The sequence below is a fragment of the Copadichromis virginalis genome, linkage group LG3 (assembly GCF_057382275.1).
Source record: "Copadichromis virginalis isolate Kocher_CV1m ecotype Utaka linkage group LG3, C_Virginalis_male_GT1.1, whole genome shotgun sequence".
Taxonomy (NCBI): Eukaryota; Metazoa; Chordata; class Actinopteri; order Cichliformes; family Cichlidae; genus Copadichromis; species Copadichromis virginalis.
Genome location: NC_140620.1, coordinates 12,572,571 through 12,589,517, shown reverse-complemented (window position 1 = coordinate 12,589,517; position 16,947 = coordinate 12,572,571). Strand labels below are relative to the sequence as shown.

The 16,947-nt window shown below is 37.6% G+C and overlaps 1 protein-coding gene and 1 long non-coding RNA gene across 2 annotated transcripts; one reads left to right on the top strand and one right to left on the bottom strand.

Annotated features, from left to right (window-relative positions):
* The first annotated feature begins 2,076 nt into the window (after nt 1-2,076).
* On the top strand, nt 2,077-3,477 carry LOC146712847 (uncharacterized). Its single transcript, XR_014917316.1, has 4 exons — nt 2,077-2,128; nt 2,247-2,284; nt 2,367-2,528; nt 3,081-3,477. It is a non-coding gene; the product is annotated as an uncharacterized LOC146712847 (long non-coding RNA).
* A 4,615-nt stretch (nt 3,478-8,092) lies between these two features.
* Nucleotides 8,093-9,874, bottom strand: LOC146712846 (nuclear factor 7, ovary-like). The gene has a single exon (XM_085452650.1). The coding sequence runs from the start codon at nt 9,860-9,862 to the stop codon at nt 8,474-8,476; it is 1,389 nt and encodes a 462-aa protein (XP_085308776.1). The 5' UTR covers nt 9,863-9,874; the 3' UTR covers nt 8,093-8,473.
* Between the last annotated feature and the right edge of the window lie 7,073 nt (nt 9,875-16,947).

Below are 16,947 nucleotides of genomic sequence, written 5' to 3'. Positions count from 1 at the left end.
GAGTTTAACGGACAAGTTCGCCTTCACAAATTTTGAATATGATGGTTAGTGGCATTTTAGTCGCGAAATAATTTACCTTTTCAAAGCTGCACTGCACCAAACCTAAACGTTTCTGACTCTGTACTTTCCAAGGGTTAGCCTATTGTGTACTTCACTTGTGTAAAATTGCTTTATTATTTTATAACGTATAGAGTAGTTGACCAACCTGAATTGAAAATGAACTGTAGTGCAAGAATAAATCTTACTGTTTTCCAAGCTTGTGTTATTCAGATTGACTGTTTTTAAGTGAAGTAAAAGTAAAAACTGTTCTGCTAGCTTTCTGTCCTCATGGCTTTTGTGTTATTACAGTCTGACGATTGAAGGAGCAGTAGCATGCCGAGAGATCATCCAGCACTGCACTAAAGACAACCAGTAAAGGTGATTTTAAAACGATTTGGTATCAAAATGTGGAATTGCAAGTTGTGTAGTTTGTCTAGTTTTTCTACTGCCATAAAAGTCATGTTGTTGAAGCATTATCGGCTCAACCATGGTCAGTACTCCACAATTTCACCCTTACCCTGTCTCTACAACACATGCATGTGTACATTTAATACATTTAATTCATTAAAGATACACATGTCAACAATGCACACTCCCACGCAAAGAAAAGACGGTTCTTATCCAGATTTGAATAATTATGGATTTTGTTGCTCTATGTGTAATTTTAAGCAGCCATTTATTGAAAGCCAAATGTTTATCCATCGGAGGGGGCATTTAAAACGAAAAGAAACTGTTCCATGTCCTTTCAAGAACTGCAATTTTAAAACCAATGTCTACTCAACCTTCAATGCCCACAAATGCAGAGACCACCAAAATTCAACAAGTTATGATGAAGGCATTGTGCAAAGTGTTATAAATGTAGAACAAAAAGATGACATGCAGCTTGATTCAATAGAGTCATCAGATGACAATCAAGTGGCATCCACCAGTGAAATCAGTGGAATTGAGGGTTTAGAAGAGCAGTTGCAATACAATCTGGCTGGATTTTTCTTGAAAATGCAGACCCTTCTCCATGTGTCCCAGAGAGCAACACAGGAGATTATTGAGCATATTGATCAGTTGTTTTTGTTATCACAACCTTTGGTTAGAAAATCAGTTGTAGATATACTGAAAAAGCACAACTGTACATATACGGACAAACTGGTGGATGAGATTTGTCAGGCAGTTTCTGATAGTAATGTTTTACATAAACGTGTCACATCTGAAGGACCACTATCTACAGCAAAGAGGAGGAAATCATATTATGAAGAAAATTTTCCATATGTCAAACCTGTGGAGTATTTAATTGAATCGTCAAAGCACACTTATATGTATGTGCCTATTCTCACATCTTTGCAATTGTTGTTGAAAAAAAACGATGTGCTTGAAGAAATTAAACAAGCACCCACACAGATTCCTGGACATTTCATGTCATTTTGTGATGGATCCTACTACCAGGAAAATGTTCTACTGTCACAAGAGGGACAGAAATTGTCAATGATACTTTATGTGGATGATTTTGATCACAAACCCACTTGGTACCTCAAAGAAAATACATAAAGTCTTTGCAGTTTATTGGACACTGGAAAACTTTCCAGTTAAATCTTGTTCTGCTCTACACTGCACCCAGCTTGCTCTGCTGTGCAATTCCAATGATGTACGCCAGTTTGGGTGTAAGGAAATGCTGTCACCACTCTTAAATGATCTGAAAACTCTTGAAGAAGTAGGTGCCTACATTGAGACTCTTGGTGAATGTCTTAAAGGCACTGTCTACTCTGTTGTGGCAGACAACCTTCTGCCCATGGACTTGCTGGTTTCAATGAGAGTTTCAGGTCTACATATTTCTGTAGGTTTTGTCATGCCACCCAAACAGAAATGCAAACAGAAAATGCTGTTACAGGGAATTATGTAATGAGAACAAAAGATGCTCATGATAATTATTGTGCAAGAGCTTCAGAATGATGACATTAAGGAAAACTATGGTGTTAAAAACACCTGTGTTCCTTCTGACCATCTCTCTTTCTTTCATCCTGTCACAGGCTTCCCATCTGACTTCCTACACGACCTGTTTGAAGGTGTCATTTCAGTGGAGTTGGCACATTGTTTAAAGGTTTGATTTCTAAGAGATATTTTAACTTAGAAGACTTAAACAGAGCAATTCTGCACTTTCCATACCAACATTCTGACAAAGTTAATCGCCCTCATCCAATAACCTCAAATTTTGCCAGTTGAGGGACCATGGCCAGCACTCTTTCATGAGACACAGGTAAGTACAACTATGTATATAACACTTGCTGCTCATATAGTATGCTGTGTTTTGCTTATAATATTTTTGGAATTCTCTTCAGCTCTACTTTGAATTTCATCGGATCACCAATCAGAATCTGCCACATGTGTTTTATGCTGCGCTGGATGATTATGCTCCTCAGCTGACTGGACTTTACAAAAAGAGGAAAACTGGACGGGTCGGTGAAAGGATGGAGCAGCTTTTGTCGGCATATGGAAAACAGGTATTTAAAAGATACTAATTATTATTCTGCTTGCTTGGCAGTTGCCATTGTTATGTGTTTGTTTATTTATTTATATATGTATATATATATATATGTATATATATATATATATATATATATATATATATATATATATATATATATATATATATATATATATATATATATATATAAGGACACAAACGACATCTATGCAACTAGAACAGCAGTTCTGGCCGGCCTACCAATGTACCTCAGAGATTTTCAAAACATGCAAGGTACTTTGGTATTACAATAATTTGCACATTTGAATTTAGAAAAGGTTGAAAGGAGTTTATAAGTCATCTGGACTTGGGTTGAAAGTTGAAGACGTGAAGTTGAATGACTTATAAACTTCTTTCATCCTTGATTTGACTACCTGGATGAATGAAAAATGAACCTTCACTGTCAACTTAAAACATGTTATGATATATAGAATTTGAAAAACTGAAGAAAGGTGCCTGAACATTTGTATTTATGCTTTTAACAGAGATATTACAGATGAATAATTGTGCACTCTGTATTATATCTTAGGGTGAAATTGAGTTCTATGAAGCCATAGAATTGCTCTGGTTGCTGATGTCGATGAAGAGGAGGTGCCTGGAGGAGTTCCTTTCTCACCACGCCAAGTGTTCATAGAACTTGAAGATCGGTTTGTTATGACTCATCACTCATGGACTGATGCCCTGGTGTCTTTGTTTGGGCTAATCTATGCTCTGCATCTGAGCTATCCTATGAAGTATACTGGCTTTTTTGAGTTCATTCAAGTAGTGTTGCTGAAGCTAGACGATGAGAGAAAGCAACTAAAACCAAAATTGCAGACACTAAAAAATGAGCTTGTGCAGATGATGTTTGTTTTTCACTGGTCACTATATTCGTGCTTTTTCAGTTATCTGTGAATGGCTTCAATAGTTTTATTTGTTCTGGGTAATTAGCTTTCTAAAAGGCAATGTGGAGAAAGCTAAGAATAAGGAGAAAATCCATATTTGACGTTTTGTTTGTGATTGAAAAAAATCTTCACATAGTGTGTAATCTTAAGCTTATTTCTAAAAACATATTTTAGTTACATGGAAATCTTTTGCGAGATAACTGATAATTAGTCAATATGTACAGTATACTTTCATGCTTTATTTTTTAATTGTGTGATGAGTGCCAGTTCACTCGAGGTCTGGGCAAAACTGTTGCGAAGCCACAAATACCTTTGAGAATACTTTTTGTTAGTGACATCCTTAGTTCAGCTGTTTTCTATAGTTGCATTGCTGTAGTGCATGTGATTTCATTATTATACTAAATGTTACTTAAAATTGTGATTGTTATGGCTCTAATTGCCTCTAGACTATTGTTTTTTTATGATGTACACCTATGTATCAGGTCTACATGACTAAATTTGTGTTTTGTACATTTAATCGATTTTCAAAATGCTACAAAAAACATTCAAAATTCCCTAAAAGTGCAAGTTTTAAAATGCCTAATTATTTGTTATTTGATAATGGCTTTAGCAGTCATAGGTTATGACTGAAAGTATGGTTGTATTCATTCTGTATTTTCTCTGCAGTTAAAGTTAATAAAAACTGAATGGAAAGAACAATAGCTTGGTTTTGTGTTAATAGTACTTGAACCATTTGGTGCAATCGGTTTCCCCAATTGGATTAAGTTGTTTAAATACAACTATTTAAGTTAATTTAACTTAATTTGAATATGAGCATGTAACACTTTAAATAAGTTTGAATAAATACAGCATCTTAGTACAAGAAATTTAATGGTTTAAGTTGAAACATACTAAATACAATGAGTAAATAAACATAATGCATTTGAGTTACATTATCATATTTGCTTTGGGTTCTTGGGACTCTAATAAAGTACTTAAATAACCCCAAACTGTTTAAGTTATAAAACTTGAATCAATTGGTGCAATCGGTTTCCCCAAATCATTTGAGTTAACTTAACTTGTCAGGTTTTACAGTGTGGATGTGGAGTTCCTCTGTACCAACATAGACACAAGGTTGGGCTTATTGGCAGTTGATAAAATATTTAAATAAAATATGATTTTACACGTTCTGATGATAATATTTTAAAATTATTAAAATGAACTTTGACTAGAAATGATTTTCAATTTGAGGATTCCTTTTTTCTCCAAATCTCAGGTTGTGCACTAATTTATTTTACGGTATTCGGACAATGTTTTTGGGATTTGGACACATGGATTAAAATATTTCAAAATCTTTTTGCATAAATTGAGCAATCACCACCCCTTAATAAAGTTAAAATTTCAGCTAGATCAATTTGTAGTTAATTTTTTAGACAAAGTTGTTTTCTTTAGAAAACAATAATAGTCAAAGTAAACAACTATGTAATAATTATTAATTATAGTAGTTACATTAATAGTAATGTAATCATTACACACACACACAAAGAGATGATGTTCATTTGGTATAACTGAGCTGCTCACACACCTTTGATTTTAATAAACACACTGAATAACTGAAGATTGTAGAGTCAATAATGATACTCTTCACACATAATATGTCAAATGGAATAAGCCAAAGGTCAAAATAACGATGACGATGATGATACTTTCCACACAAAAAAACTGAAGTAGGTCAAATGTCAAAGTGGATGTAGTGATAAAACAGTCAGCAGTGTGTTAGTTTTGCACCAATATCAGTGGAGGACTTTACCCTGAAAAATGCAGAGTGTAATGTAGAGCTTGATGGTTTTCCCAGAAACTGAGATTCTGTGGCTAGGATTTCATTGAGGATTGAGGTTTCTATCAAATCACTTTGAACGTCTATGTGGTGATAACGTGTTCACAGCTGAAAATGACACAGTGGGGTCTAAATCTTCTGGCAGTGGTTGGACAGCATGAAGGAAAATGGTGGAGCAACTTTATTCGTGAAGACTTGCTTTGTTGGTGCTGTGAACAGACACTTTATTTCCTGCTTTGAACTGTTTGTTTTAATGACACTTTAAAATAGATTGATTTGTTCTTCATTCAGTTATTGGATGACTCTTTTTATTTTTAGCAAATATTTATGTGCTCGTTCACAAATGAAAGACATAAAGACGTCAATCTTTTTGTGTGTTTGAGTGTTGAGAATGAGACTGACAGCAGGGTGAAAAGAAGTGAAAATGAGATTGATTTTATCCTCAGATGCTTTATTAAAGCACACAGGAAGTGATTGTGAATGCCCGTTCATGTTGGATCATCATGTGAAGTTTTCAGGATTCAGACTGGAAATGTGATTTCTCTTTAAGGCTCTAAAAACTGCGCTTTGCCCCTTTAAATCTCTTCCCCTCCTTTATTTGTACTGACAGCGAGCGCTCTGAATCCACACACACTTTCAGTTCTTCTTCTGCTGTAAATAAAGGAAAAACTAGCTGATTAAACGAGCTCCGTCATTACAAACTTCCTGCTGATGTTTCCATGTGAAGCAGTCGGAGATATTCCTCCGGCTGGACGACACGCTCTGCTTTGATACTAAAGCATTATAAATCTTGTTTTTTGGTGCCTGTGACCCATCTTATTAATTTATCAATCACACAGGCAGTCGTTCCTCTGAGTTGGAAGGTGGCAAAAGTTACACCAATTTATAAATCGGGTGATAAAACAGACCCTGCTAATTATCGACCTATTAGCATACTCCCTATCTTTTCAAAGATAGCAGAAAAGTGGGTTGCTAACTCTATCATCAAACATCTTAATGACTCCAATCCGGGTTTGCACCGTATGCAATTCGGATTTCGCACTCTTCATTCAACTGAAACGGCTGTCTGTGTTTTTGTTGAGATAGTGAAATCTTACTTAGACAAGAGCAGTTATGTTGCGGCTGTTTTTCTTGATTTCAAGCGTGCGTTTGACACTGTGAATCATCTTAAGCTCTTGTCTAGACTGTCGACATTTAACTTTAGTAATCACACTGTTAAATGGGTACAGTCTTATCTATCAGATAGAAAACAATGCGTGCAAATAAAGAATAGCAAGTCACCCTATCTTTACTGTACGCAAGGTGTCCCCCAGGGTTCAATTCTAGGCCCCCTGTTATTTTCACTTTATGTAAATGACTTGCCTAATGTGTGCAAAAATGTGGACACGATTATGTATGCGGATGATACGGTAATTTTTACGCAAGATGATGCAGCCCATCAGCTTTCACTGGCATTACATGATTTACAAAAATGGCTGAATGACTCATGCTTGTGCCTTAATTTTAAAAATACCGTATCAATGTTTTTTAGTAAACCTAAAACAACCGTGGCTGCAGTAAAAGTCTGCTTGGGTGCACAAGAATTAATTAATGTTGAGGAATTTAAGTATTTGGGAGTGCTACTAGACTCTAAATTATCCTTTAAAAAACACATTAAAAAAGTAGTGAAAACTGTAAATGTTAATATACAGAACTTTAGACAATCATTAACAGACCGCAGCGATTACATTCCTGCACTCTATGATACTGGCTCATATTGAATATTGTATTACAAGTTGGTCCTATACGAGCTCTGCTGCTATTGGGCCAATTGAAGTATGCTACAAAAGAGCATTGAAAATATTAGATAAAAAAACCTTTTTCATATCACCATTGTCAAATTTTAGAAAAATACAAGTTTTTAAATTTTACTAATTTCAAATTATTTAAATCTGCCTGTCTAATATACAAAGTTATACATGGTCTGGCGCCTCCACCAATGAGTGATTTTATTAAACAAAAGTCTAGCAGTGTTGCCGGGTCTCGACTGACTCGAGCCACTGTTAGAGGTGATTGTGAACTGGCACTCAGGCGGACCACCTTTTCACAGAATGCTCTGTCATATCAGGGAGTGAACTTCTGGAATAGTCTTCCACTGTCAGTGAGGGAAAGTACAAGTCTACCCATCTTTAAGATTCACTTAAAAGGGCAGCTGAGGGACACACAAACATGTAATCATGTTTTATATTGGACGGAAAAAAGAGTTAGTGTATTACAAAAAGGGAAACAACTGTTAGTGCAATGGGTGAACGCAATATCACGACGGTCAGGGCATGTACAATACTGGGGTTTGTGCAATATAATTGATGTGTTTCCGTTATTGTTATCTATACTGTCCTCGGTGTCCACTCTCCTTGTCATTGTTTGTTCTAGTATAATGTGATCACTGTTTTTGTCCTTGTCACATGACCTGTAAATAGTGTCTCTGTATGTTTTTACTAACTTGTGTTTAACACCAACCTGCCAGAGGGTCTGCAGATGGAAATTAGCCCAAGGCTATAATCTGGCATATTTACATTTGTTAAAATGTTCATTAATATGTATTGCCCCTCTTTCTAAAAAATAAATAAATAAATAAAGCTCAGATATTTTTATCTACACTAGTTTATCTCATTACAGCAGTTTGATGTTTCCCTTTGAATCCCCCTGAAGATCCTGACAGTGAAGCACGTACATAATACTCCAGCCTTTCAACTCTGAGCTTATTTAGTTCTATTAATACACTGAAATCTCATTTGTGTCATGAAGAAAGTCTTTAATCAAACAGAATTCAAAGATCAGAAACATTTCATATATGGAGTTAAACATGAATCATTGTTTCAACAACATATTTATTGTTGTCATAAACAGACAAGAAGACAACAACAAACTGCTCCTCCCATTCAACACATGTCAGTCCATATCCCAGCAAACTAAATCATCTCCATTTACACATCAAATAGAAACATGAATCACTTGTAATGATTAGAAACTTGATAGAATTTCAAATCTAGTTTGGGGAGTCATTCAGTGAGAAACAGTGAAATGATTTTCCATGTGAAAAGGTGGACAGCAGAAACAGAAAGAAAGAGTGAAACTAAAAGAGAAACAAAGAGCTTTGGAACAACGAGGCAGCAGGAGGACAGCTGCAGTTTAACAGCTTCAACTCACTGACAGGAAACAACATTAGAAACATCATCATCCTCAACTCATCTGCTGCACTGACACTGACACCTTCAACGGACACACCTTCAGTTTATCATAAGTGTTAATGTATGGAAACATCCTGTGAGTGAAAGTGTGTGTGAAGGTGTGTATGTGTGTGTTAGTATCAGGATCAGAGAACGACAGCTTTCCTCTGTTCCAGTTCAGATTCATTCTGATCCTCTGGAACTTCTTCCGTACTGAGAGAGCAGTGACAGGAGCTGGTGGTGAGTGTTTGTAGTATTTACTTCCATCAAACAATATCTCCCATAATCCAGATTGTATGTGTCCCTTCCTCTGCACAGACTCTGCTGATACACCCAGTAACCACCCTGTACTGTCTCCAACATCAACATCCCAGCTGTGAGTCCCTGAGTTAAAGCCCTCAGAGCCCAGGACAGAGCCATAACTCTCAATCCTCTCTGGATTATCAGGAAGCTGCTGCTTCTCTCCTCCTCGTCTCACACTGGTCAGATCTTCAGACAGGATGAGTTGTGGACCAGCAGTGTTTGGGTCCAGAATGAGAGGAGTGTAGGAGACCATGTCCTTCATGTTGTTCCAGATGTTGAAGGTCAGGTTGCCCAGGTGTTTGGCCTGGTCTATCAGAGCTCCTGAGGGCAGCTGTGGATCATCCAGCAGGGGGCAGCGCTGGACTCTTTCCACTGCAGCCTTGTAGTTGTGCAGGAATGAGACGTCTTCAGCTCTCAGCTCCTCTTCTGTGGCTCTGACTGTGTCTGAAAGAGCTGCTATCTCTCTGCTCAGAGCCTCCATCTTCTCCTTCATCATCCCACTCTTCTGCTCCTCTTCCTCCCTCAGTGCAGCCAGCCTGGCCTCCTCTTCCTCTGCTAGAAACTGGTGAAGCTTCTTAAACTGCTCCTTAATCTGCCTCTCTGTGTATCGGGCCTGGACCTTAATGTGTTCTGCTGTTTGATCAAACTTCACTTGAACTTCTTCACAAACCTTTAACTTCTTCTTTAAGGGCTCCAGAGTTTCCTGAAGTTCCTTCTTGTGTTGTTGTGCAGCTTCATCGATGGGTCTGAATCTGTGATTGGTGTGTTTTTCTGAGCCACAGCAGACGACACACACTGGCTGCTGATGGTCCAGACAGAAGAGTTTGAGTTTCTCAGAGTGCAGACTGCAGAGAGCCTCTGAAGCTCTCTGATCTCTCTCCTGTAAGAACGACTCACACAGGTTCTTTAAAGCCAGGTTTAAAGGTGGATCATACACTGATATTTCCTTACAAATTGGACACTCGTGTATTAGTCTCTCTCTCCACCATCTCTTCAGACAATCTTTACAGAAGCTGTGGCTACATGACAGAAGAACAGGATCTCTGAAGACCTCCTGACAGACCGGACAGCAGAGATCCTCCTCTGATCTGGAAGCCATTGAGTCTGTGAGTGAAGCTGAAAACAGCAGACAGGAAGTACAGTCAGTCCTGGCTCCCCTCCCTCCTCTACCACCTTCACTGAAACTTCCTTTGAGTCGTGTTTTTGCTCAAACTCACATTCAGTGTGTGGAGCGTCAGCAGCTTGAAGCAGCAGTGTTGGAGTTTTCCACTTTTCTCTCCTGTAGCTGGACTCACTCAGAGGAAGCTGCTAGTTTGGTCTGAGCTCAGTCTGATCGTCTGTGCGTCTCTCTTTACTGAAGAAGAAAAATAATCTGTTTCCTTGTTTGTCTCAGGTAAGTGATGTGAGGGGCGGAACTTCATTCACCTTCACTTTACAAAGGCTGTTGCTTCACCCATAAACGAGGGTGTGTTTAATTCCAGAGTTAAGTCGTTTAGGTGCCACCAATTGTAAAACAGGTCACAGCATTAAGCTCAGAAAATAAAGTGTGACTCGGTGGTGCACCTGTCTGTCAGCTTTTATTCCAGACTTTGTTCTGGTTATTTGTCAGGTTCCCAACAGTGGGAGTGTAGTCACACAAACACAGGTGGTGTTAAGGTGGATTCACTTTGTTACAGACAGTGGTGTTATTTCCTGTAACTAAGGGTTGGTCAGATGGGAGGTGTTTGATAAATTTATGTGAAATGACCTGTACTTAGAAAATGTCAAGTGATGTGAGCGGCTCAGAAACAGGATTACAAATGGGTGCAGTAGATCGAATAGCCGATATTTCCAGTCCTGGATCAGTAGACTTTGTTTGAAATCAGATCTGATTTATTGAAATATTAAGAAAACATTACAGTTTCAGATACACAGATATTTACAATCAATCTGATTCTGTCCACTCAGATGATGATAATGCCATGATAATGCCATGTCTCCTCATTTGCACCCCGAGCTAACAGGTAAGTTATGACCAGAGGTGGGTCGAGTATCCAAAAATTCACACAATATTATTTAACCTCCTAAGACCCGAACTCTTTCATGGCATGCATTTTTAATTTTTCTTTGCTATTTGCGTTGATTGGGACCTAAAGAATGTAAAAACAAATAATTACCTGTTTTGTTTTGACCTAATTTTTGTTTTTGAGAAAAACGAGACCCACATGAGGGCATTTGTTTCAAATTTTGATAGAACAGTGGCAGCATAATGTCCTCATAAGTGGATATCAGGCCCTTGTAGAGAAAAATTAAGTATTTTGGTCTAGACGTCCCAAAATGTGATGTCCACATATGTGGACACCAGGTCCTAGGAGGTTAAAAACAAGTTTCATCAACTTACATCTTTATGGAGTGGAAACATTGCAGATTGCTTTCTCTCCTTGCTCTTTATGAATGCATACAACAGGGAGCTCCAATGAGTCTGGTTGGGTCGAAGAAACTGCAACTTGCACTCACGTTCCACTCTTTCATAAGCCATGATTGACCTACTGGTTTTATTCCACAGAGCTTGACATTTTGCAAAAGCAGACCAAGACAGCCTCTTGTATTGAACATTGGTAGCTTCTGCAGCAGTGGCATCAACTATTGATATAAGCAGAAGCTTCTCAAACGTTGCTTGCGTTACCCGCCTTGAGCCAGTGAAAGAATCTGCATTCTTCATAGGTGGCTCTGTAGAAGAGGACGACTTTCGTTTTCTGTGGCTTTCCATTAATTCTGTATACATCTTCATTTTGTTGGTATGTGATGGACTGAGTTGAAAACAGGAGGAGTCACAGGAATGATTTGAAAAATAGGGTTGCCATTTAACCCAAAAATTATGTTTACAAAAGTAATAAATATTGAGCTAATGAAAGAGGTCAATGAAACAAAACTAAACTCAGGCAAAGCCTGCAAAGCCTGCAAACTTAGCAAACCAAGCAACAGCCCAAACAAACATAACTGATTTAAACATGAAATGACACACAGAGGTATATATAATGGCTGATCAGACCACTATGACACAAGCGGGGTAACTAAACAAAACAAAATTGTAAACAACAAACAGTGCAGTACAGTCTGGTTTGATAATAAACACCAAAGAAGAAAATCAAAACTAATAAACCCCAAACTCAATATTTAATTAAATACAAATACTTTGTATTTAATTAAAGAAAACACACATTCTCCCCTTCAGCAGGAAGTGGTGGTGCCGTCCAATTATCCCTCTTTGCATTTAATGGTTTCAAACCCTAGCCTCCACCTTTGTCTGGCAACTCCCTGGATCATGGCAGGTTAGAAGTAAAAGAAACAAAAGTTAGCCAAAATCAAAGTAATGAACTGATATGAATACATAAGTAAAGAACACATGTATCCAAACTAATCAATAAACTTATTGGAAACTAAAGTGTGTTATTGTGTTCAAAAAAGGAATGAAAATACAAGTGTTACAAACTTTAAAGTGTGGCCATGGGTTTGGCAATCACATGGTACTATCCTGGTACATTGTCATGGTAACTAGTGATGTGTCGGCTCTAAGGCTATTTTCACACTGCAGGTCTTAATGCTCAATTCCGATTTTTTCATCACATCCGATATTTTTTGTCTGGTTGTTCACACTACAAATGAAATGTGACCGCAAATGCGCTCTAGTGTGAACGTTCATAGCTCTAAAAGCGGCCTGCATGTGCAAAAGAAGATGTCACACACAATGTGCTCTGTTTACGGAAGTAAAAATGGGGCTACAGAGCTAGTAGTAGTAGGTGTTGTTGCAGTAGACTGTCAATTTCTTTAGAATTGTCTCCCCATATGCTAATCAAGTCCAAAACCTCAGCTTCTGTCCATTAACTCGCTCTGCCTCCAGTTTCCGCCGCCATGCTTTCTTGTTTGTCTTCAACGGCGCTGATAATTGGCGTCTGTCTTGTGTGGGCGACGTAAAAGACGGATTTAATGCGACATGACCATCAAACAGCAGTCGCTTTCTAAAACATCGGATATGTATCGGATTCAGTACCACATACGAAAGTGACCCAGATCAGATTTGAAAATATCGGATTTGTGCCGTTCACACTGTCATACCATGATCGGATATGTGTTGCATAGGGTCAAAAATAATCGGATTTGATGCACTTTCGCCTGCAGTGTGAACGTAGCCTTGGAGCCAGATCTTTGAAGTGAACAACCGGAACCTTGCTTGTTTATATTTCTTTCTGTCACCCTCTCTCTCACTTTTTTTTGTACCTGCAGTACTTACCCTGAAATATGAGGAATGAAGACAGTTTCAAGAACAAACACACTTGGTCAGTGCTGAGAGTGGTCCTGTTGCTGAGGTTGGGGTCATCCTGTAATCTCTTACAAACTACAACCAATGCTTCAATGACTTGCACACAAGTGAAGAGAGATGTAACATCATACAAGACCATTGTTTCATCTGCCTCCATAATAAAATCTCTGATCTTCTCAAAATATTGTCACTGAGTAGTAACAGCAATTCCCATGTTAAGTCGTTCTGGTTTAAGAAAACCGTGCACCTACCTGAAGAAGTCAATTGGATGAGTGACAAAATATTTCTCAGACTAAAAACAGTACGTCCAGATGAACAGAATCAACTTTTTAAGATTTCCTTACCTAGATGATTCAACATAGACACTCACGCTTGTACATTATATATTCATTTTGACAGAAAGGACAGTTGTTGGCTGTTTAGTTGGTGCATTAAATTCTGAAAACAACCCTTTGAGTTGCAACAGGAAAGTGTTGAGTGTTGCTTATGTTACAACACTCAGTGGGTGTGTAGTGATAGACTCTGAAGAGACTCTAGAGATTAGATATAAAAAATTACTGCTGTCATCATTAAGATTTTTACTGTTACCTGACAGTAACTTACCGATGAGCATTAGGATCACATCAAGGAAAAAAATATATTGTTTATCATTTTGAAAATAAAGTCAAAATTCAGTTTAAATGGGAGGATAACAGTTTCGTGGCAAACTGCCATGGATGCTAAAGCCTCTACAAAATGCCTTTTGTACTTGAGTTAATGAAACAATTTGAATCAGCTGCCTTGTGATACAACATACATCGTCTTTAATGCACGAGGATGTAACCAATGATAACCTCGCATCTGTGCACTGCCAGACATTTCCTTTGGTACAAATCCAGCCAACTCTTCCGCACTTGTGCGTAAAAATGCAGCTTTCTACGCCATCTTTTCATCACGCCGTGTTTATGTGCTAAACGGAAGTCATTTCCTTGTTGCTAAAACAGACTCTGAAGTATGATTTCACTAACTCAGAGGCTATAGCAACTGTAGCAGTTTGACTTGACACAACTTTAATCTCCACATTTACTTTTTCTTGAAAAAAGCCGAATTTTGGCTTTTTTTCCAAAATAGATTTTTGACCTTAATGTTAAAATTTCAACATTATTGTCAAAACGATGAATATTTTCTCTCCTCAATGTGGCCCTAACACTCTGTTGTAGTAACCAGTGATGGAGACTGTATTTGAACTGTAAGTATTATTAAGCAATTTTGCCTAATAGAGCAAAAGTGAATTTGGTTAATATGCAGTCATCCTTCCAATAAAAAGGATACATTATTTAAAAAGACAAGAAACCAAGTGAGGAAGAAACCTTTTTTCCTAAGGTGCACTCTGCCCAATACAACTGTTTTCTGACTGATTACAGTTACTCATATAAAGACACACCTTTAAAAGAACAAAAGAAACAGTCACACCAACTGTTAAAAGTTTCACACAACCACAGCCCATCCAAATCACCGCAACTCAACGCCCAGGAAAATGGAAAGAAAAAGGGCATGGTGTTTTGAGATGGCAGTCTTTATTCAGTGGCCTACAAGCTGCAAGACATCTCAGCTGTGCTTACGAGGCATAGCAGCAACACAGAAGGAGGACAAAGAGCTCTCTCACATGGGGAGAGCCTAGAGGTCAGCGACCGTAACAGTAGCAGAGTGGTCACCGTGTGTTTCCTTATCTAAAGTGATGCTTAACTTAAAAGATGCCTTTTAGCAGCTTTTGATATGAGGAACAGAACAGAACTTCTGAAGCTAGTATTGAAAAAGGTTTCATTACTCGAACCCTTTCAGCACAGTGCTCTTTGGTGACATCTTGTGGCTCAAAGTATGAAGAGCAGCTTGAATCTACAACTTGAAATAAACTGCTTTATTGTGATTCCCTCCTCCACAGAGCTGAGATATCATTTCTATGTGATATGATGTGATGGTGTTTTGAAGATGAATTTCTTTGAGGGGATGAAAAACAACAATGTTATGTCTGTTTGATTAATAAATAATTTTGATGAATAAAATTAAAAATGTGTCATTGTGTGTTCTTCCTTTGTTTGACTTCTTGACATTTGAAAATATAAATGTCAACAGACAAAACATTTTACACAGCATCCCTGATTCGCCCATTCATACACAGATCCAATATTCTATTAACAATGATGACCGATACCTCCCAATACCGATCAATTTTGATCTGGTTATATGCAGAGAGGAGTGAGGTTCGATGGGTTCCAATAGAACAATATGAGGTGAATCCCATATCATTAAAAGACGTCCCATTTCTAGGTACGAAAAAATGTTTATCTAAGCTCACAAATAATTCGATAATATTAAACACCTTCCGTGCCTGGCAGGAATCCCACTCACTTCTAAAAATAAATATTTCTTTTCTTAGAAGGACACCCCTATGGGACAATCCTGATCTCTCCCATCATATTTCCGACTCCATATTGCGGGGATGGAAGGATAGAAATATTCGAACTGTTGCCGATCTATATAATAATGATACATTTATTGACTTCCAACAACTAAAGGAAAAATTTAAACTTCCAGACCAAATTTTTTTTAAATTTCTACAAATAAGAGACTGGATCAAAGAAAAAACCAAAGGAACATTCCCTGAGATTCCTAAAGAAAGTCCTTTTGAAACGCATCTTTGCACCAAACCATGGAAGTCAATAAAAGGAATAGCATCTTCAATATACACTATTATTAATGAAAAATTACCTGACTACAACAAAACGTCTCTGAAAAGAAAATGGGAGGCAGATCTGGGCTATGTTTATGAAGAGGTAGAATGGTACCATCTAATGGAACAGGCACAGACCATGTTAATTTCTACAAATCATAGACAAATGCAATTTAATATATTCCACAGGACATATTATACACCTTACAGATTACATAAAATTGATATTAATTACTCTCCCAAATGTTTGAGATGTAAGGTGATAGATGGTGATCTCCTTCATATGCTGTGGAATTGCCCAGTAATAGAGGAGTTCTGGAGACGGACTACTGAAATAATTTCAAGGGTGATTGGGATCCAAGTCGAAATGGACCCAAAACTATGGATTTTAGGTGACATAGATTCTATAAATGTGGATTACCACAAGAAATATTTTATTTTACTTGCGAGTACTGCAGTTAAAAAATGTATTCTGACACATTGGAAATCTGAAAATTCTCCAACACTGAGATATTGGATTAATGAGTTAGCATCCTACTGTACACCTGAGAAGATATCGCATAGTGTAAAAGGGAAATACGGAACCTTTAAAAAAATTTGGGGACCATTTCTTTCAGTATTACCGTCTTTGGACTTGACAGAATATAGAGATGATGTAAATTCCTCTGGGTTTACCCTGAATTGATCCTTGGTTAGGCCCTTCTGATCAGAATTCTTGAATGTTGTGCTGATTCTTGCGTATAGACGGGTGTAAATATGGGCTGTTTGGATACACGAATGTGATGAAGTTGAGAGCCATACAGGGGTAAAGGGGTGGGGGGTTGGTGGGAGGGGTTCACACGATATGTTTTTCTTTTTTTTTTCTTTTTCTGTTTTTTTTGTTTTTGTTTTTTTGTTTTGTTTTAAATTTCTGTAATTACCAATACTGTTACTATTATAATTATTATTTTTTATTATTATTATTATTAATACGCCCGTATTTTCTGTGTTCGGTCCTCAGAGGGTTGAGGCTATGTTTGAAAGATAAAGACACTAGAGTGTGTTCCTGAGAATTTTTTTTTTTTTTTTTGGTCATAATGGCCAGTCAAGCTTTGGCTAGTTGATGATACCTACTCTGTCCCATAACTGTAAATGTCTTTTATTGTTTGTTTCTGTTTGTTTGTTGTTCGTTTTC